The sequence below is a fragment of the Carex rostrata genome, chromosome 22 (assembly GCF_964058835.1).
Source record: "Carex rostrata chromosome 22, lpCarRost1.2, whole genome shotgun sequence".
In the NCBI taxonomy this organism is placed as follows: domain Eukaryota; kingdom Viridiplantae; phylum Streptophyta; class Magnoliopsida; order Poales; family Cyperaceae; genus Carex; species Carex rostrata.
In genome coordinates, this window is record NC_135939.1 from 5920252 (window position 1) to 5941947 (window position 21696).

At 33.3% G+C, this 21696-nt stretch overlaps 1 protein-coding gene across 1 annotated transcript; it reads right to left on the reverse strand.

The window, feature by feature from the left end:
• Positions 1 to 16358: 16358 nt before the first annotated feature.
• Positions 16359 to 17804, reverse strand: LOC144574396 (uncharacterized). Its single transcript, XM_078324358.1, has one exon. The coding sequence runs from the start codon at positions 17665 to 17667 to the stop codon at positions 16513 to 16515; it is 1155 nt and encodes a 384-aa protein (XP_078180484.1). The 5' UTR covers positions 17668 to 17804; the 3' UTR covers positions 16359 to 16512.
• Between the last annotated feature and the right edge of the window lie 3892 nt (positions 17805 to 21696).

Sequence of the window (21696 nt, forward strand, 5' to 3'; positions counted from 1 at the left end):
AGTTGTACTTGCAATGTTTCAGATTTTTAGTGCAATTAATGTTCAGCCTTAGAAAATTTGGTTGAAGATTATAAGTTAGATTTTTCAATCTCCAGTTTGCTTAGAATGGAATGATGCAGTTATTGGCACATTTTGTTTAAATGGGTTGGGCTAAAATGGAACCCAATGAATTTCAATATCAGTCTTTGATCTAATCTAGTGGTAAAAGATAATGTACTATGGCTAGAAGGTTATAAGTTTCAAACTCGAATAAAAAAATTACATTATCATAAAGACACAAAAATAGAGACATTTGTACCCTCCTCTTAATTTATTTCACTATCACTAAATATGATATTTGAAAATAATTTAATATCTAATTCTTACTTTACAAAGACAAGTAATTTTAATTTTCAATTGAGGGGTAGTATATAAAGACCGCTGCACTCTCAATGAACACAAAGAATGTAATTTTATTGCCCATTATTAATGATGTAATTATACCCTGCTATGTATTCTGCTTGGGATCGATGGACTACTATGGAAATAAATCTGCTGCGATTCCAACGTCCTTGTGATTCTCTTCAATTTCAAATTTCTTCCTTTATCTGATATTCTGATTTGAGATACATGCAAAAAAAATAACTGTTCTTAAAATTTGTGTAGATCCAAAGTGTGGTCGCTAAAAGCACCACCGAAATTCCGGGCATTTGGATGGGTGATTACACGGAACCGAATCCTGACAATGGATAACCTGATGAAGCGTGGGATAGAAATAGTAAACAGATGTGTAATGTGTAAAAGAAATTTAGAAACGGTGAGGCATCTGGTGGGGGACTGTATCATAGCGACGCAGGTCCATTTACTGGTATCACATGAATATGGGTTAAGAAGGCCCGGTAACAACGCGGTAGAGGTAATACTGGATACAAACTACTCGGAAAAAGAAAGATCATTAATACTAATCATGTGCTTCGTCTTATGGAGAGAGAGGTGTTGCAGAATATTCCGAGAAGAAATAAAAACGGTACAAGAACTGGTACAGCAGGTACAGAAACAATGAATATTTACAGCAATAATCCCATCAAGAAGGTCGCACACGGATGACGCGAGAGAGTGACCATTAAAATCATAATATTTATTTTTCGTTATTTAGCAATCACTTTTGTATTTTCTCTTTTAATTCTGCTTTAATTTCTGGAACTTAAGCTAAAATATCTTAAGCTTAAATTTGATTTTGTAAAAATGTGGTTCTCGCTTTGAGAACCTACAGTTAATGGAAAAAGGGACTGGATCCCTCTTTTTCTCTCAAAAAAATTTGTGTATTCCATAAAATGAAGGAATTTGAAATGACAGGGACTTTGGAATCGCAACAGATTTATTTCTGGACTACTATGTCTCCTCTCTTTTTTCCTTTAATTTTTCGTGATCTTTTCCCGATCGTTTAGTGGGATTTTCTGTGACAGTAACTTTAAAATCTTACGTGAAACAAGTTGAAAACTAACGTAATAATGGGTAAAACAACTCATTTCACGAAATAGAAGATCCGTAGCATTGTGGACCCGTGCGATTTCGGCGCTCCAATTACGGCGCGACATCCATGAGGAGCCTTTGTCTGTGGGAAGAGGGGGCTGTCCGATGGCCATCGGATCGCTTTTGTGTTCGATGGGTTCTCTCACCGTCAGATCTACTTTAGGATTCGTGTGTACGGATTTTAAAGCAGACACGAAATTGCAAGCGCGAATCCTAAAGCAGATCCGACGGTGAAGAGAACCCATCGAACACAAAAGTGGTCCGATGGGTGTCGGATGCCCCCCTCTCCCTTGTCTGTGTGGGATTTCGTACTAAAACTGAATATTAGATCATTTATCATCCACAACATGAAAAGTAATAAGGTTAGCGCCACAGAAATTTTATCTAGTCCTTATAAAAAATAGAAAAACCAATTTAAATTTACATTGTATCCCTTAAAATGTTTTAAATTGCAAAGTATCGTAACAGATTAATTATTCTATATTCTAAACGTGTATATATCTCTATCCGCGTATACATTTGAGATGATCTTTGTGCAAAATGCCGTCTCGTTTTTGTGAATAAAATGAATCCAATATTAAATATTTTTTTTTTCACCATTTTAGCTGTTGTCTATTCTTTTTGCAAATTAATTAAGTTCCCAAAAAACGTAAAGTAGTGTTAGATTTAATATAGAAATCACACACACATTTAGCTATTTTGTTCTTTAAATTTTCGTGAATAAATCTATAAGAAATAGTGTGTACTAAATTGAAATAGTTACTTATTTATACACAATTGTATAAAGTAATTGTAAATCTCTAATTATGTAAAATATATAGCTACAAAATTATCAAATAAATGTGCCGGAGTAATTGTATTAAAACAATATAATATCAAAATCAACAATATTTCATGTCGCCAAACAAAAAAAGTTTGTTAAAGCAACCACGTAACAATTACTGTCTCTACAATGATACCAAAATGGCCTACGGGCTCTTAAAGAAGCAAAAAAAAAAAAAAAATGCCAAAATAAAATAAATAATATAATTAATTAGCCGAAGCAAGGCAAAATCTCACGCTTAGTTTAGCAGTTTGTACACACAGTTACAAGATTCACGAATTATTTGCAAATAATTCGTTTTTTTGGTGATGCCGAACCGAATGCCGAATTATTTGGTTGATCGAACTTTGAGCAAATTATTCGCGAATCTTACTAACTTTTCCCGAATTTTACAAATTATTTGTGAATTATTCTCGATTTTTTCTCATAACATTTTTTTACTCCTTTGCATGACTGAGATCTCTGATCTGGATAATTCTGAATTATTGCCAAATTATATCCGAATTATTCTCGAATCACAAATTTTTTACCTTACCGAACCGAATCCGAATAATTCATTTATCACTATGGTTGTACAAAGCATAAAAATAACACTGCTCGTCGAGGCCTTGTTCGGCACAGTTAAAACTGAATTTCTTTTTTCACACGCACAGTAACAAACATTTCAATTTGACCCATATCCCAAACCCGTTTCCAATTCTATGTGTCCGTCGAACAGGACCTCAAGCACACAAGGTTATGTGGGACAGAGCCTAGAGTTATGTGATAGAATTCATATCACAATTCATGTCACCTAAAGTAACTTAAAATTTGAGTTTAGATCAGGACAGTTGGATGATTGAACGGCCAGAATCTAAGTTATTCCATAAAATGCGGATTCCATGTGTGAAACGTAAGAGTCGTCAGCTCGTCGGTGACTGGGGTCTCGACGTCTCGTGATGATAGCTGGTTAAAGTGATAGAGAAGAGATAACTTGAAACGGTGGCCTCGTGCAAGCACCTTTTCTATTGTACTGTCATGACTCATGAAACAAAAATTACTGACAAGTAATAATTGTCAGGACAGCAAGAGGTGAGGCTGTTCGAAGAATCCTGTGTTGCTGTTGCTGCTGTTGCAGCCTAATATAATGTCGAATCATTAAAGAGAAAGCGTGGTATCGAATGTAACACTATTTTCATATTTTGGTTCTGAATTTCTGATCTATAGGTCTAGATTCCAAGGAGTCCGTATTCTGTACCATAATTATATTGACAGAGCAACTATGACATTGTGATTATTTTGATGGAATTTTGTAAATCGTGCAAGATTCTTAACAAACGATTGAGATCGTGTGTTATAATACCTGTGTAGCAGCGGATGTGAATTTAATCTGCAGTATAACAAGTAACAACAATAATGTCTATTTTTAGACAATTTCTATCAACACCTATATAACCCATTGAATTTCAAGATTAAAAGTGCATGTCAAATATATAACTTCTCATGATCTCATCTCTTTCTCAATTTCGCTCATAACATGTATAGCGATTGAATAGTTAGGTTGAATTAAGTGCATATAAAATATATAATAATATTCATCTTAATTTGTCTCAATTACATAATTACCATTAGGAATTAATTAATTGTCCTCGAATAATGCAAATTGCTCATTGTTAATTTGTTATGCACGTGAGGTACTGGTTATTCTAGTACACGAATGGTAATTATTTCAACCCTAATACAGATCTTAAAATAAACAGAAACCTAAAACAACTTCAAATCCGCACAAATTCCGAGAAATAATTTCATAGGATACTGTCACGTGCAATGACATGTTACCGAACTTTGAATCAAATATTTAACTTTGTACTATCTATGGTTGAGTTTAAAAAATTGTAATGAAGTTTTGCACAAGTCATATCATATATCATTGGATTCTTACGAGAAAGAGCGTGACCGTGTGGTTGTGGTATCTCTCGTGTAGCGTGCAAAGAAGCAGTGTCTTTATTGGCATTGATAGTAATGAACTCTACACGGCATGTTCCAAAAATTCCAATTGTCCGGAAGATAATGTAGAGTTGCCCAATTAAACAAAATGAAGTTTATTTTAGTGCACATTCGTAGACTAAATTAAATTTCATTTCTAATTATCTTCTCTGTTAAAATTTTCAATTTGGGCATCTGTAAAAAATTTAAACCGATTTTTCACCGTCAAAACGTGACTAATGACGGAACCGTCACTTGAAAAGATTCTATTTCCAAATGCAAAATCTAGAAAGAAGCAACTTACTCCTCGATCTTGCCTAGTGGCCTTTAATTATAGAAGAAAGAAAGAAATAATTTGTTGACATGGGGAAGCGGGACGTCGTATTTCTCAAGCAGTACACATTGGCACAGTTTACTAGTGAATTAAAAGTGGTTGCAAATTGCAATTATTCTTTTGCAACTAGCAACTTATCCAGCCCAAATTTTTATTTATACCATAATAAAAAAAAAAAAACTAAAATACTCCAGTTTACATTTGAAATTAGCGGCCCCATTCTTTTTTTAGCAGCACAGAGAACAAGTGGGTCCCATTATAGAAATAGTTTATGTTCTCATATAGTCATATGTAAAAAAAAAAAAAAATTGGACCGCTATTTTATTTGGAGGTCCCTAGATCAAAGGGATAATTAGAAATTCATGATAGGAGGTGCTAATTAAAATTAAAATGAACAATATGTTATTGGTAAGAATTGATCTCAAACTCTTCATAACCACAGAGTAAGCTCTAACCACTAGGTTACAAGTAGACATGTGGTAATTTATGAAGAAGGCTAAGCTATATAAAAAGTTATAAAAAATAAAATTCAATTAAATTTCAATATACATAAATAAAATTTTAAAATTATAGGGTGACTTAACACCCGTATGAGTGAATGTAGATCCGCCCCTACCCTAGACTAGAGCTGCAGGGCCAATTGGCAGCCCTCAGTCTTTGGGGCCGCTAAATGGTTTACTGTAATATATATATATATATAATAATTATATTTAAGACAATATGATATAACACAAAGACATAATAGATTAGCATATGGACACGCCCCGTACTGACTAGAAATTAATATGTTTTTCATACGACATATCACATACTGAATTACGCACTGACACTGGACGAGACGTTTATGAAACACTCTATGTTTTGTTTGGCACGGACATTGTAGGACACTAGGACGAGAAGGAATCCTAATGATCGGAGCCGGAAGATGTGATTATGTCGGTTAATTTTTAGGATTTTGTAATTAATTTTAACCCTTTTTTCTGCGATTATTGTTTGGTGATTGTTTGCTTGTTGTCTTATGCACTTGTGCTTTGTGTTACTCTCATTTTGCCTAAAATTTACTCACAAGTGATGACAGATCTAAATCAAGGTGCTTCTAGTACATATTTATTATATATATATACTTTTGAAGAATAATTATACTCTGTCTGTTGGTACATCGATCCGGTTGTTTAATTTGAAACACATAATAGTATAATACAAATCATGCATGCATTGATGCAATGATCAGTACTAGGCAGAGAGCATCTCCATTAAAAATAAACGAGGCCTCGTGTGGGTTGAGCTGTGGCTTCTATAGTTGGTACCTTTGTCCGTACTTACCACCTTAACTAACAGGGCTTCTATTCTATAGTTCTACTTTGTATGATTGTATTGTATCAAGCGCTGCGCTGGCATTGTAAAATGCGGTTGCACTTTCAGGTTACAAATCGATCCGATCCGATCCGACCTTTTAATGACAACACTTTGGACTTCTCAAGTTGAGGGACCTTTTATATATGATTAATTGTATCAAGCGCTGGCATTGTAAAATGCGGTTGCACTTTTATGTTACATATTGAATTAGCGACCCTGCTATTCGAATTTCTTAGTTTGGACTTTGGCATCCAATATTTTTTATTTATTAAGCTCTTCAATGCCCCTCAACTTTTTCTTCCGAAATTTTTATTAATACCATTTAAAAAAAAAATAAACCAAAACATTTTTGAAACTGGGAGATTCGAAAAATACCAGGACTGCCAATTCAATATGCGGCCTCCATTCTTAGAAGACCGCATATTAGATTGGAGGTCCCTCAAACATCTAAATATCAGTATATTATAGTGCACTTTTGTGTTTTTGAAGGGACTTCAATTCAATCTGTGGCCCCTCAAGAATGGAGCCGCATATTGAATTGACGGCCCTGATATTTTTTAAATTCTCCAGAAAACATTTTTTTTTTTTTGGAATTTGGTATAAATAATTTTTTTTGGCCTTTTGTTATATATATATAGAGAGAGAGAGATAGAGAGAGGGGTTGGCTAATATCAAATCGATTATTTCTGAGGCCCCGTGCAACTAAGTCATTTTTCAATCTTCAAAGTCCAAAAAGCCGATCCGAACCATTAGATGTGATCTCTATATTAAAATGTGCTTGGAGACCAAATTTTACATTTTTCTAAATTTTTTTACTATTTATTAAGCCACTTTGAAAATCGCTGATCCAACGGTGGTTTAACAAAACAGTAAAACAAAGTTTTTTATTATTTATTCATATTTTTTTACTATTTATTCATTTTTTTGTTTATTTGATTTGTGGGCCAAATTTAACAAAAATAAATATGTACGCTTTATAGAATTGGTAGACAGGATAGAAGATACAGATCAGATCATGAGAGACATGATATTTTAATGATGACAAGTGTCGACGAAATGACATAAATAACAAGTTTGCTTGGATATTACCCGGCAATTCAATTATAGATACGGGAATTGATTTATGGGACTCACATGATGCTTGCTATAGGAGCAAATGCGCCAAACTTGATCCTGCTTTACACCTAATAGCACGATAGCAGTTTGAGCGGTCCTGGTTGTTTAGGCTGGCTGAGAAAACATCCCACGAGGGCATCATAAATGAAGCCTATTTCCTTTTTGGGATAATTGTTCCTTTTTAATTAAATTAATTATGACAGTATACAAAAAATAAAAATAGTATTTTGGATTTTTTTTATCTTAAAAAATAAAAGGCCAAATTTTCGAGAAAGAGATTGATTGATTGAACTGCATCAATAGTACGGTTTCGGTAATTTTTATAAATAAAGGGTATTTTCGTTTTTGGGATAATTGTTCCTTTTTAATTAAATTAATTATCACAGTATACAAAAAAAATTTGAGATGAGAATTGCATAGTTTTTCGGATTTTTTTTATCTTAGAAAATAAAAGACCAAATTTTTGAGAAAGGGATTGAATGACTTTTAATGGTACGGTTTCATTAATTTTCGAGCAAATCTATGGTCAAGATGAGGGGTTTTAACATATGAAAAATATTGAAATTGCATCAATCTATGGTTAAGATGGGGTTAATTAACATATGAAAAATAGTGGGACTACACCAATCTATGGTCAAGATTTGGTTTAACGTCTATGATGAAAGTGGGGTTTAACGTCTATGGTCAAGATTTGGTGAAAATATTGGGAGCACACCAATAAACATTTTTTGAACAAATCTATGATGAAAGTGGGGTTTAACATCTGAAAAATACTACAATCATACCAATCTATGATCAAGATGGGGCTTAACGTCTGAAAAATACAGATACCGCACCAATGGAGTTTCATCTACATTTTAAGAAAAAGAAACAATCAATCTCTTTTCTGAAATTTAAAATTTTATATATTAATTTTATATGTACTAAAATAAAAAAATCATAGTATTTCTTCGAATCTTTGAGTTGTACATAATTGCGAGCTTAACAATATAATTCCTTGAGACCAACATTAGAAAAATAAGATACTTGTTAAGACATTGATAATGATAGGATTTAATAAAATTTAAAAAAATTGAAGGATTGGACAACTTTTAGGTTAATATTAATAGAGGTCCCGATACCTTTGCTCTTATTTCAAATTTGTTACCGTGCCTTTGTTTTGTTCTACTACGATGATTGAACTTTAAAAATGTTAATTTTGTCAAGGAGGGTTTTGAAAATTTTAGTTTTGATCAGTATTCGAGATGATTTTAGAAAAGAGTGGATCTAGAGGCCAAAGCATTAGGGGTGCAAACGGATCGGATGATGGATATGGATCGGATAGTGGTAAAACCATATCCGTATCCGTTTTTATTTTCCGGATACGAATACGGATCGGATATTAACCGGATACGGATACGGATATCCGCTTTTTATAATAGTGAATAACATAATTTTTTTTCATAATATATACTAAACTATATAATATATATCTACTATTCGGATACGGATAGTTAAAATTCAAAACCATATCCGTATCTGTATCCGCACGGATATTCGGATATCAGATATCCGTATTAAATTTTCGGATACGGTTGGATAATATCCAACCCATTTTCACCCCTACAAAGCATGCAGTATATATAACTTAAAAGGAAGTTGCTAACAGCTTTCGGACACTAATTTTTAGATTATTTTTGGATTTATAAAACTTTGTAAACTTAAATACTAAATTCTGTAAATTAATATAAAAAATTATGCAAACATAACTTTTCATTACGATGTTCCTCTAAAAAACCTCCACTTTAATAACTGTAATTGTTTTGACTGAAGTCACTTTATTTGAAACAATTAAAATCAGTTCAAACTGTGTGAAAAAGGGAGCAGAAATTTTTCGGAGATGAAAGGTTAAGGGACAATACTTTTTTTTTTCTAACTTAAATATTTGCTAAGTACGGATTGATGGTTGGATAAATTTGATCAATTGCATTTTAAATTAATATGTTAATATCAATTTTGATAAGTTGTTGACATATAAAGAAAGTTTTCAAAAATATTTGATGACATTTGATGACGGAGTGGTTATTTAATGGTTTAACGGCTAAATTAGCGTCATTAAATCTTGGTTCAGGTAATTTTTATTATTAAGGTTTATTTTTCTAGCTTTAGAAAGTTCAAATTAATAAACCATCTATATACTTTACAATAAATAATAACAATTATAACTTAAAGAGCTTGGCTGTGATACTATGGATAGCGCATATTGGTTCGTATTGCAGATTAATATTTTTTCTTTAAAGTTCAAATATTCAATCTAAGCTATTGAACGTAATTTTCATATTCATATTATTTGCAAACTAAATTATACAATTTTTCAGAATTTTTTACCATCTTTTATATAGATAGGTAGAAAAACAATATTTTTGAATGATCTAAAATACTTAGATCAAGTAACTTTTTTACCCATCTAAAAATAGTATTCTTTTTAAAGTAAAATTAAAATTTGATCTATAAATGTATTTTCACGTGGAAATCATGTTTAACGGTTCAAACTGATTGTTTCAATTTTAAAAATGAAAATATCGATCCATAGTACGAACCAATATGCATTATGCATAGTACTATAGCATCACTCATAAGTCATAACCTAATACAATATTAATTATGGCAATGTAATGCTTAAACAATATTTAGCTAATACAAGACTCAATTCTTAAATCAAAGTAGTATTTAGATTGTATAATATAATAAGATTTTGAACTCAAATCTCAACACTACTACATAAACAAAAGGAACACAAGTCCAAGAAATATAATAAAATTAATCATAATTTTTCATGACGTCATACTAATGAATTATCAAATTTTGTCCTTCCGGACTATGATATGGACTTAATAACGACAGTTTCAATAAAGTAGAATATACGGCGTTTTATAACCGTTAAAATTAAGCCGTAATAGAGAAATGATGTAACCCTTTTTTTTTTTCTTCCATGTTTAATCCTTTTGATCATCCAATATCCATTAAATCTGTTTTTAAATTAACTTTTTTTTTGAAGGTCAGGAACAGTGTTCCCGACTATTCATTGATATAAGAAAATTATTTACAAAAGTTCAGAAGTTCAAAATATCAAAAAAGAAAAAATATATTTACATTGTGTTGAATTACACCCCCAAATCTCAGTGTCCCCCCATCATGTATTTTCATAAGTTTGTATGCCATTTTGTAATCTCTATCACCGTTATACCGATTAAGTCCGGTATGGACTTGCTTTTCCCCGTGAACAACCTCCTGTTGCGTTCTCGCCATAAGGCCCAGCATCCTGACACCCAAACGGTGTCCCAGATCCTAATAGCCGGCTTGTCAAGGTCTTTCCTTATCATGTACCAGAGGTCTTGGACCCTGGTAGGATTAGTTGGCGGAAATGTAATGTTGAATCTGAATAGCAGCATTCGCCATAACCCCATTGCGTAAGGACATTGAAAAAACAGATGCTTCGAACTCTCCAAATCCGCATTCATGCAAAGGTGACATCCCGATGGCACCTGGCAGCCCCGTGACCACAATCTTGTTTTTAAATTAACTTGACGCAAAAGTGTTCCAGAAAATCGTTTAATAGATTTACACAATTTTAATTGCATTTTTTAAAAATTTGAATCTGAGTATTATGGAGATAAATCGAAACTCATGGCAATATTAAAGCATAAAATGTAGGAATGAAGCCAGATTTTCATGCTGCGAATGGGAGTTAAAATTACCGTATCTATAACATTTTACCCTATACTATATAGAAGATTGTGCATAAATAAAAATAAAAAAATGAGAGTTAATTGACCTCATTCCTTGAATGTAGCTCCGTCTCTGATAAATGTATTACTTAATTACTTGTGGCAATTTTAAAGCATAAACTCATGGCAATTTTAAGTTATTTACATCTTAAAAAAAGTATGATGGAGGCAAAAAAAAAGAAAAAATGAAGACATTTGTGCTTTCCTCTGTTATAATTTTGGTGATTTTTTTACCTTGTATGTTTCAAAGAAAGATTCGTTAATATCCTATTTTGGTTGTTTTGGTCGTATATATGAAGCTCACGAGATAGATTAACCTTCAAATTAAATTACCATTTGTTTTAGACCTGAATCTGACCTCAACGTCTATGATTGTGATTGCTCTAAATTCTGTACTATTGTTCAATAAATTTTATCAAAAATATTCGTATAAAATTGGCCGACTGTGGCCATAACCCCTAAGTTACAAAACAACTGTTTACGAAAGTCAAACACCCATAAATCTAAATATTCGCTTTGTACGAAAGAGTATCAATTTATGATTGCAAGTTTGAAATGTAGTTGGACTGGCGAAGTTCCCGTGTTGTAGAAGTCTTATATTTCACATCAACATGACATGGCTATTCATATCATTGATGCAGGTCCCATGATAATAAACAATGTTCAAATAACACCCAACAAAGCGGTGCACCGTTCCCATCTTCTGACTACTGAGTGCGCTTACGATTATGGCAAGGAGGAACAACCGCTCAGATAAAGCTAACTTTGTCATAACTAGTCCCTTGTAAGGGAATGCATACCTCTGCATTAACTCAAAGAGAAATTTTTTGGCTTAATGAATCTCAACCGTTTGATTTTCAACAAAGTTAATTCGATCTCTGCTAATGATATAGAGGTCCTTTAATATTAATGTGGATTTAGTCTGCACGAATCTTAAAACAGATTAGATGATTAAGATTCATTAACTCAAAAGATTTCCTTTTGAGTTAATACAGAGGATACGAATTCCATGTAAGGACACCAGTTTAGGTCTCCGATCATACTAGGGTATATTTGGAAAAAATTTATCCATGAAAATTATAAAATTTGAAAGTACAAAAATAAAAAGAGTGACTTATTTCTATAAAATATAGTAAGATTAGATTTATTGAGTCTTTTTTTTTAAACTGCACACAAGGAAAAAACAAATTTATGAATTGTGAATAGTGATTCTGATCTACAAAGGGGTTAATTTTCTGCAACACAAAATCGTCTATAAGCCTTTATAACATCATGAATTAATGTTGGATCTCGAACCTACAACTCTTTTTGTTATATTCTTGTATAGAGTTTTTGAAATTTCAAAGAGGTTTTAAATTGAACACCATATGTATCCCTAGGGGTGATTAATGAGCGAGCATGAGCAAGTTAGGGTATGCTCATGCTCGCTCATTAAGTAAATGAGCGAGTTTAAATGAGCGGATAAATGAGTGAGTTGTAAATGAGCGAGCTTTTAATGAGCGAGTTATGAGCGGCTCACGAGTTATGACTTATGACTCATAACAAAATTATATAGTGTGCCTACGCACAACAAAATTTGTTAAAAGTCATCATAACAAAATCCAACAAATTGTCATAATTCATTTAAATGAACGAGTTGTTAAGTAAATGAGCGAGTTGTTATGACTATTACTTGTTTTGGGCTTTAGGCGGAGGTTTTGGTTCTGCCGATTTACAAAAAAAAAATGAATATGAAACTATGAAAATTAGTATATTACACAGGATTAAATGTTACATTGTGCTCACTATATTACACATGATTAAATATGAAATTATGCTCACTATCTATCAATCTTAATGAGGCAAGGTTGATGTTACACATAATTACATATGATTAAATGTGGCAGGGATTAGATGTGACAAATTCTTAATGAGCGAGTTATGAGCGAGTTGGGTCATGCTCATGCTCGCTCATTAAGTAAATGAGCGAGTTGTTAATGAGCGAGTTTAAATGAGCGGATAAATGAGCGAGTTTAGACGAGCTTTTAATGAGCGAGTTATGAGCGGCTCACGAGTTATGAGCAATTTACTCACCCCTATGTATCCCTGCAATAGTTGAAGCAACAAAAAATTATCGTACTATTGTTGTGCCTAATTTAGAAGCTTGCACAGTTGGACATTGACCCCTCATCGGAAACAAAGTCTGCCTTTAACTTTAAGCCCCTATTGCCCCTATTTGGTAGGAAATAATAGTACAATTCTGCTTTTGTTCGTAGGATAATTTAAGTAAACTAAAATCATAATTAAGGGCCTTTAATTTTTAAATCCAACAATATTTTTTGGATATGAATTTGGTAAACACTCTCACTCATACACACTTCGTGTAGAATTTGAACTACCGGCTCTTGAACACTAGTTTCAATACCTTACATTTCTTTTTATTAAACTGTTTAATTTGAAATAAATACACCGAATTAATTTACAGACACAATGAAAATTCAAGAGATCAATCCAACAACAAACTCAACCTACATTTTGCCGATGACACCTTGTTGTTTTTAAAAGCATAACATCTTAAGTAGACAAGGATGTTCTGAATTATGTTAAGTGGTTATTATTAGCTTTTGAAAATCTGTCAAGTTTGAAAATTAATTACGCTAAGAGGGAAATGTATCCACTCAACTTAACGGATAATGAAACTAGATATTTTGCTACTGTATTAGGTTGTCAGATTAAGATTTTGCCTCTGATATATTTGGGAGTGCTTATTAATAGTAAAACCTTATGTGATAGTGACCGGCAAACTTTAATAGACAAAATTGAGAAAAGATTACAAGAATGGAAAAGTTCTCTTCTATCCTTGGGAGGCAAAGTCATTTTATTAAACTCTATCATTTTGGCTATTTCATTATATTGGTTGTCTATCTATACTACCAACTAAAATAAGACATAAAATTGATAAAATTAGATATAAATTTTTGTGGCATGGTGGTAATTCCACAAAAAGAAAATACTCTCTCATTTCTTGGGATGATATATGTCGGAGTAAAGATCAGGGTGGTTTAGAAGTAATTGATTTGAAGTTAATAAATAAGGCCTTATTAGCTAAATGGTGGATTAATTTTTTTTGATAATAATATTACATGTAGATGAAAGGATATTTTAATAAGTAAATATAAAAACAGAACCTCTTCCTCTACTTGTTCGCCTTTTTGAAAAACTATTATGAAAGATAGAGATGTTATTATTCTAGGACTTAATAAGGAAATAGATAATGGTAAAAATACTGCTCTTTGGTTAGATAGGTGGTATGGGGAGCATGCTTAACAACATCATTTTCCTAATTTATTTTCTATCACTCAAGATTGATTTATTTGAGTGGCAGCAGTCTTCTCCACTCCTTTAAATTTACTCTTCTATAGACAATTAACTGGTATATATTTACAATAATGGCTCACTTTAAAGCAACAATTTTTATATTTCTCACTTGATAATAGTTTGGAAGATAAACTTTTGTGGAGATGGTCTAATAAGCATGTATTTTCAGTGCATGATCTATAAGTGGTTAGATTATGGTGGTATTCCCAAATTCCAATAACAAGTATAATACTATTTGGCAATCCAAATTGCCACTCAAAATTAAGATATTCTTATGGTTAATTAGAAAAGATAAGATCTTAACTAGAATTAATTTATTGAAAAAAGGGTGGCCAGGTTAACCTGACTGTTTGTTTTGTGGTCAACCTGAGAGTACGGACCATTTTTTGGTAGAGCGCTCTTATATTAAATTGATTTGTGATTGGATAGCTTCGTATAATGGATTTAATTTTAATGGTATCAATATAGAGGATTTATGGTTATTAGACATGCATGCATCTGTTTCAAAGATAGGTTATTAATAGAGATGATTAGGGGTGCAGTTATTTTGGTCCTGGCAGCTCTCTCAGGAATCACAGAACCCTATTATTCAAAATCCAATATTTTACTTTATGAAATATACAAATCTCAAAATCTATGCACGAATCTCAAAATAAGGGCGTGTTCGGCGTTTAAATGGGATGGGGAATGAGAATGGTTATTGAACTGATTTTACTGTGCTCGTGGGAGAAAAAAAATTCAGTCTGAGTGAATTTTTTTTTTCCCACGCGCACAGTACCGCACCGAACAGGCCCTAAATGAAGAGATTGATTGGGAATAGCAGGTCCTGTGATTCCTGAAGAATCACAACAGATTTATTTCCTAATAATGGGGATGTTGATTGAGATCCGTTATACTACTAATGCTTTTTATGTTGTTTATACTGATCGGAATCCGTTATACTACTAATGTTTCTAATGAAATCGATGGATCTTAAATCCACTTCTTCTTTTTAAAAAAAAAAACCCAACAACAAACTCAGTGTGCTACAGAGACAATTAGCAAACAATGAAACATCCTCAAAAACTTTTCCTGTGACCGAAACCGTTTCAGATCTCTCATGTCTAAATGCCTTCGCCATTGCATTGAATGACACAACCAAGTCCCGATGCTGTCATCGCTACCCAACAACGAGACGAGAACAGAACCGAAACCGGTACATGGGATTTTAAGAACTTTCACGTTTCCACAAAAAGACGGTCCCTGAAAAGAAAAACGGTACGCTTTCCTTTTTCTTTCCTGTCAGCCAAACCAAGGCCACTGGCGACACAATTAATTATGTTACACCCGCGCGTGTGCTTGCTTCCTCTTCCCAGCCCCACAGCAAAGCTTAGCTTTCTCTGTGGTAAAGTAAAAGAGATCCATCGATTAAAAGCCAGGTTCAGCCCCTTGGGACCCAAACAGCTATTCAAGGCATGACCAACTTTAATTTTAAAAACACTTGAAACTGAACCTGAAAAGATTCAAATTGAGTTCAAGTATGTTGAAAATATCTACGGGTTTATACTAAAAAAAAAAAAGTATGTTTAAATTTTATATTGGAAATGCAGGATATTTTAGTAGGTAAATTATATTCTGTACAATGATCATTGTAACTAATTTGAATTTAAAATTGGGACACAAATATCGCATAGCCAATTTGATGCACCCAAGTTAATTTTTTCAAAGAATATTTTGGGCAATAATTGCTGTAATTAATTTCAAAGAATATGACAGTGTGCATGGATGAGATGAGCTTATCTTATGCTTAGAAATCCTCTTTTGATATGCAATTCGAGCTTATCTTATGCTTCTCTATCAGATTTCACACAAATCACAAGTCAACTATTGACTTATTTCAAGATCTTTACATAAAACCTTGCGTAAATTTCAATCGACTTTCTGATCAAACAACCTTAAAATTGCTTAATACATTTTTAATATTGTGGTTAAAATATGATACCAGTCCCAATCATAATATAAAATTTTCAATTCAGGAATGACAAACTTTATGTTCATTCAAAATTGTTATCAAATGAGAATCGATCTCCACCTCGGACAAATAAAAAAAACTGCTAAATAAAAGAGAGAGAAATGAAAATGCAAAGAGTGTAAATTTAAGTTTCTGCTCTGTTTTACTATATTATTAAACTAAATATATCTTAATACATCAGAATGTCAAGAGCATTTTAGCCCCCAACTATTAATATCAGAATAAACAAGGGTAAAAGTAAAAAAAAAAAAATGCAAGTTCTTCCTCCGAATCAAGAATGAGCAACAGAGTGTGCGAGCTTCTCCATCTTGTGCACAATCTCCCGAGGTATCCTCACCGCATGTCTCTTTTCTTTATTCTCTCGCCGGAGACCAAACCCTAACGCGTCTGTCACTTCATCAGAGCTCCATCCGGCTTGCCGTAGCGAGTCCGAGCACCGACCCGCTTTCACAAGCAACACATCAAGTGCTGATTCACTGTCAACCACGACCACATCCTCACCGTTAAATGTGTCCGATGCTGACACGTGGACCATATCGCTGACGTCGGATTCCTCCCACCCGGCCTCTTTTAGAACTGACCCAATCTGATCAAGGTAACTGTCGACCCAAATCGGAGACTGACGTGATGGATCTGATAAATCAGAGGAGGAACAAGAAGAGGTGGAAGCAGTTGAGGAGTCTGATGAAGAGGAATCGCGCCGCCGGCGGTCTGATGCCGCGTCAGACCAGAACTCAATCCAACGTGGTGATCTCCCTGCAACTATATCCAGGCTCCTCCTCATGTTAGCTGGAGTAGAAGCCTCCTGAAACCGTTGCACCGGCTCAGGAGTAGAAACAAAAGCCGGGTCTCTTTTGAAAAAATCCAGCAAGTCAAGGCCGCAACAGAGCACTCTTTCTTCTGTCACATAGAAAACAGGGTTACCCGCAAGGCAAGGCCGGCAAGGGACATAGCACCGGTCGAAGAGAGGGATCAATAGTGGCGACCGGCGTATGGCTGATCGTGCAGCTTTGAGTGCACGGTCAGGGTCAGAGGGTCGGGGGCCCCAGGACCTAGGCCAGAGGGAAGACTTGGCAACCTGGAGAGATGCAGCAGCCAAGGGGAAATCAAAAGCTGCACGAATGGATTCCCGGCAGTGCCAGTCAGGGAATCCAGGGCCAGAAGGGACACCAAGAGAGAGAAGTGTGCGAAGGTCAGGAGGGAAGGTGAAGCCCAATGAGGCCTCCAGGTGATCAAGCTCGCGATCAGTGAGACCAGGGCTAATTGGAACAGAGGAGGAGATGAGGTGAGAGAGAATGGTGGAGGCGAGGGAGGTGAAGGAGTGTCGAGCAGAGGAGGCGGAAGGGGAGTTGAGGGAGGCAGCACGGTTTGAGAGTCGTCGGAGCCCCATGGAGGAGGTGGTGGTGCGGCGATCGACGTCAACCATGATGATAATTGATAGAACAGGACAGTGTAGGCAGAGGTTTGGTTGATAAGTTGTTGTGATTCTGTTTTTGTTTGCCTTTGGTTAGAAGCGGGCAGGAAAGGGAAGGAGAGGATTATTTGGGTGGAGTGATGAGTGGGAAGGAGGAGATGAGAGGAGAATTTATATGGGGCGGAAGAGGAAAGGAGAAAAGAAAACATGTGGGGTCGGGTGGGGAGAGCTGGCCATGCGGGTGGGGCCGCTCGACTCGTGGTATTTTTTATCTTCTTGTCCCCCCGTTTAACTGGAGGAGTAGGAGCTGGTTGTTTGTGGATTCATTTGGTGTAGAATTGTGTGTAGTACGAGGATGGATGGTTTGCAAGCTGTTTTGGTCCGGTTGATTCCGTTTTCGGTTTAGTTTGATTCAGTGTTTTTTTGGCTGCACATTTATCCGAGTGGTGACTATTTCAGTTCGATTGATTCAGTTTCAAGTCTAGTTTGCTTCAGTATCTTCTCGGTTGTGATTCAGTGTAGTCTGTCAGAAAAAACAAGACAAATAAGTTCATAGAGAAAACAATCACTAGGCTCCTATAGTTAATTATTTGATTAAATTTGTATCCACATAATGCACATATTTGTATATTTTTTTTATTTGTTTTAGAGTCAAATGCTTTTAAAGACATTCGTTGTCTATTATCATGTAGCAGCTGTTTGTAACTTTTCCAATCATAATGATTGTCTGCGGACTTTCAACTAAAAAAAATTGTACTCCAAATTAACCAATTTTGTTGTTCTATTTGAGTTGATATGGTGTTATTGTTATTCATATGTAATGAATTTTGCTCAAATTTTTTTTGCATGAAATCTAAATGCGTATTTAGTACAAATTTCATTTTAATTATTTTTCTTTCACAATAAATAAGATAAATCAAACAAGCAAATAATTGCAAGTATGTATCAAAATGATTTTGTTTTTTGTTCATAAATACTAGAGGATGGACATTGAAATTGAGAAACGACAAAGAAGACAATAGTGTCTAGAGGATTAATTCTTGTCATTTTCGATTCATTTTCAGTGTCATAAATATATCGACTCGAGAATTCATGTAGAGTACAAGAAGGTCAGAAGTTGATGTTGAATTTTCTCTGTTTATTTATTGAAACCTACTTCGGCTAAAACACTCAACAATGTTTTGTACTTTATTTTGAGATTGTTGTTTCTACAAATGTGCCAAATGTTTTTTTGTTTTTTGTTTTTTTTTTAGAGTCGAAACAAACAAACAATAGTTATAGAGTGAAGTTATAATAATATGCATAACGGAGATGGTCTTAATCCGCGTTAAAGAACCGGTGTTTAATAGAATTAAGCAGTTAAAAAAGCAGATTAAGTTTTAAGGAGACTTAATTATTTATTGCTGAACGCTTAATCCGCGTTAAAGAACCGGTGTTTAATAGAATTAAGCAGCTAAAAAAGCAGATTAAGTTTTAAGGAGACTTAATTCTTTATTGCTGAACGACTTCAACGTATATATATTGGTCCGTACTACAGATTAATATCTTTATTTTAAAATTTTAAACAACTCATCTTGAACCATTGTACAAGATTTCCAAATAAAGATGTATCCCTAAATCAAATATGATGAGGGTTCAAATGCCTTCATTTTTTGTGTCTTCATTATGCCTCTATTTTTAAAAACTTAAATAACTCAAAGTGTAAAAGTTAAACGTCAAAATAAAACCGTTAGATGTGATCTATGTTATTTTCTCTATGTGCCCATAAGAAATTATCACATTTTGATTTTGCTTTTATGTGAATCAATAAGTTAAAAAATCAACGTCTAGAAATTATCCACATTAGTATACATTTTTACAAGCTCAAGATGACAACCAAAACAAAGTTGAAATGCCATAATTTTTTACATGTGCATAGATAAAATGATGTAGTTCATATTCAATGGTTTTATTTTGAATTTTAAGATTTAAATTTTGAGTTATTAAATTTTTTTAAAATGGAGGCATGATGGAGGCACAAAAAATGGAGGCATTTGAACCCTCCTCATCAAATATGTATATATTTTTTAATTTTTTAAATAGATAAAAAATCACTTAATCTAAAAAATTTAGATCATTCAAAAGTAGTGGCATACTACCTATTTAAAAAATAGTAATAAAATCTAAAAAATGTTAAATTTAGTCACCTCATATTTAAAAAAAAATCATATTCAATTTGGCTTTAATCTATCAGTTGAATGTGTTCATCACTTAGTTCAGGATGCGGGTGTGTAGGGATGCAATCAATTCTTGAGGTCCCGTGCGATCCAACCGTTAGATGTGGTATTTATATTAATTTATTTTGGAGACTAAATTTTATATTTTCTTTTGAATTTTTTTTACTATTTATTAAGTCACTCTAAAAATCACTGATCCAACGGTAGCTTAACCAAACAGTAATACCAGACTAGATATTTGGATCAGCGATTTTCAAAGTGGCTTAATAAATAGTAAAAAATTTTTTTTTAAAAAATGTAAAATTTGGTCTCCAAACACATTTTGATATAAATATCACATCTAACGGTTTGGATCATTGATGCTTATTATTATTTTCTTTAATTTGCTAATTACTTGTCTTTGTCGAGTCTTGCCTACCAACTTGGTGATGATTGGTACACTATGATTGGCGAACAAGTTCAGGATAATCCAACTTTGAATGCACAAATCTATTTTTCTTGAAAACCTTGATAATTTTATTTTACCTTTCTAAAAAACTATTAGATGTAATCTATGTTATTTTATTTCTACAAATATAAAACTAAAATATTTGCACTTTGTCTTTTGTATTGGCATAGTAAGATGTCCTATGCAAATATAATTTTTTTGCAGATTCTTGATTCTCATTAAAACAAAAATGTTATAACCTTCGTGTGCATAAAAACAATATAGACCAAATGTAATAGCCTTATTTTATCAGTATGTTTCAATATATTAGTTATAAAAAAATAAAAAATAAAAGCATAATAAAACATAAAATGAGTACTTTGAATTAAGATAAATTATTTAGTGTGCATGCATGAGATGGTCTTGTATCAAGGTAAATTATTTAGTTTTATTTTGACTAGAATCCCTCACTATTCTGCTTTGTTTTTGTACAATTTATTGTTTACATTTTTTTACAGTTTCTTGTTTACATTTGTAAATTACATTGACATTTTAGAGTTTAAGTGAAATGAACAAAGAGTTGATAGTAGTCTTTATGAAAGTTATTTATACAATTATCGATCATTGCCATATTTCATAAGATAGATACATGTAATAAAAAAAAAAATTAGATGGTCCGAATATGTCTAAGTATTGTAAGAGATATATATATTTAGGGAAGAAATGTGGGGTTCACAAAGGCATTAATTTTTTGAAAGAAGAGTATTTTATTCTATATTTTGAAAAAGAAGTACATTATTTTTTTTTAAATTTTAAACGGTGATTAATAGTTATTTAAAAATTTATTTAAATTGTTGAGATGGAGATGCACTTAGATGTAATTAATGTATTGGGCTTTTGGGCATTTTCTCAAAAAATAAAGAAAAAAATTTAATCGTTAAATTATGCAAATTAAAAATGTCAAAACTTTCCTCCATTATGTCAGCAGAGTACTGTTCATAACTCTGTTACTTGGGACCTCCAGTAAACCCACTTACGAGCCAAGGACCATCTGCAAAGAAAAGAAAGGGTCTGAAACCAGATAATGACACCAGCATAAGGCCAATTAATCACCTTCAATCACCTGCCTAATGAAAGCAACAAAGCAGGATTTGATCGCTCCATCTCCGAGCAAGAAACAAAGATAGAGATGGGATCATGGGTGGAAGTAAATTACCAGTACTGTGCAGCACAGTGACAAATGAATAGTTCGGGTTCAGTTTGACGGAGTCAAAAATTTATAATTCGGAAATAATTTGGATGTCATTCGGAAATGATTCAATACTACAAGGAAGCCAAAAATAAAAAAATTCAGGTTTTTTTTTTTTTTGTATTTTCTCGCGCATAATTCATGATTCA

Bases quoted from the DNA above. Each gene is read 5' to 3' on its own strand.
- LOC144574396 (XM_078324358.1), bottom strand. From the start codon at position 17,667: ATGGTTGACGTCGATCGCCGCACCACCACCTCCTCCATGGGGCTCCGA.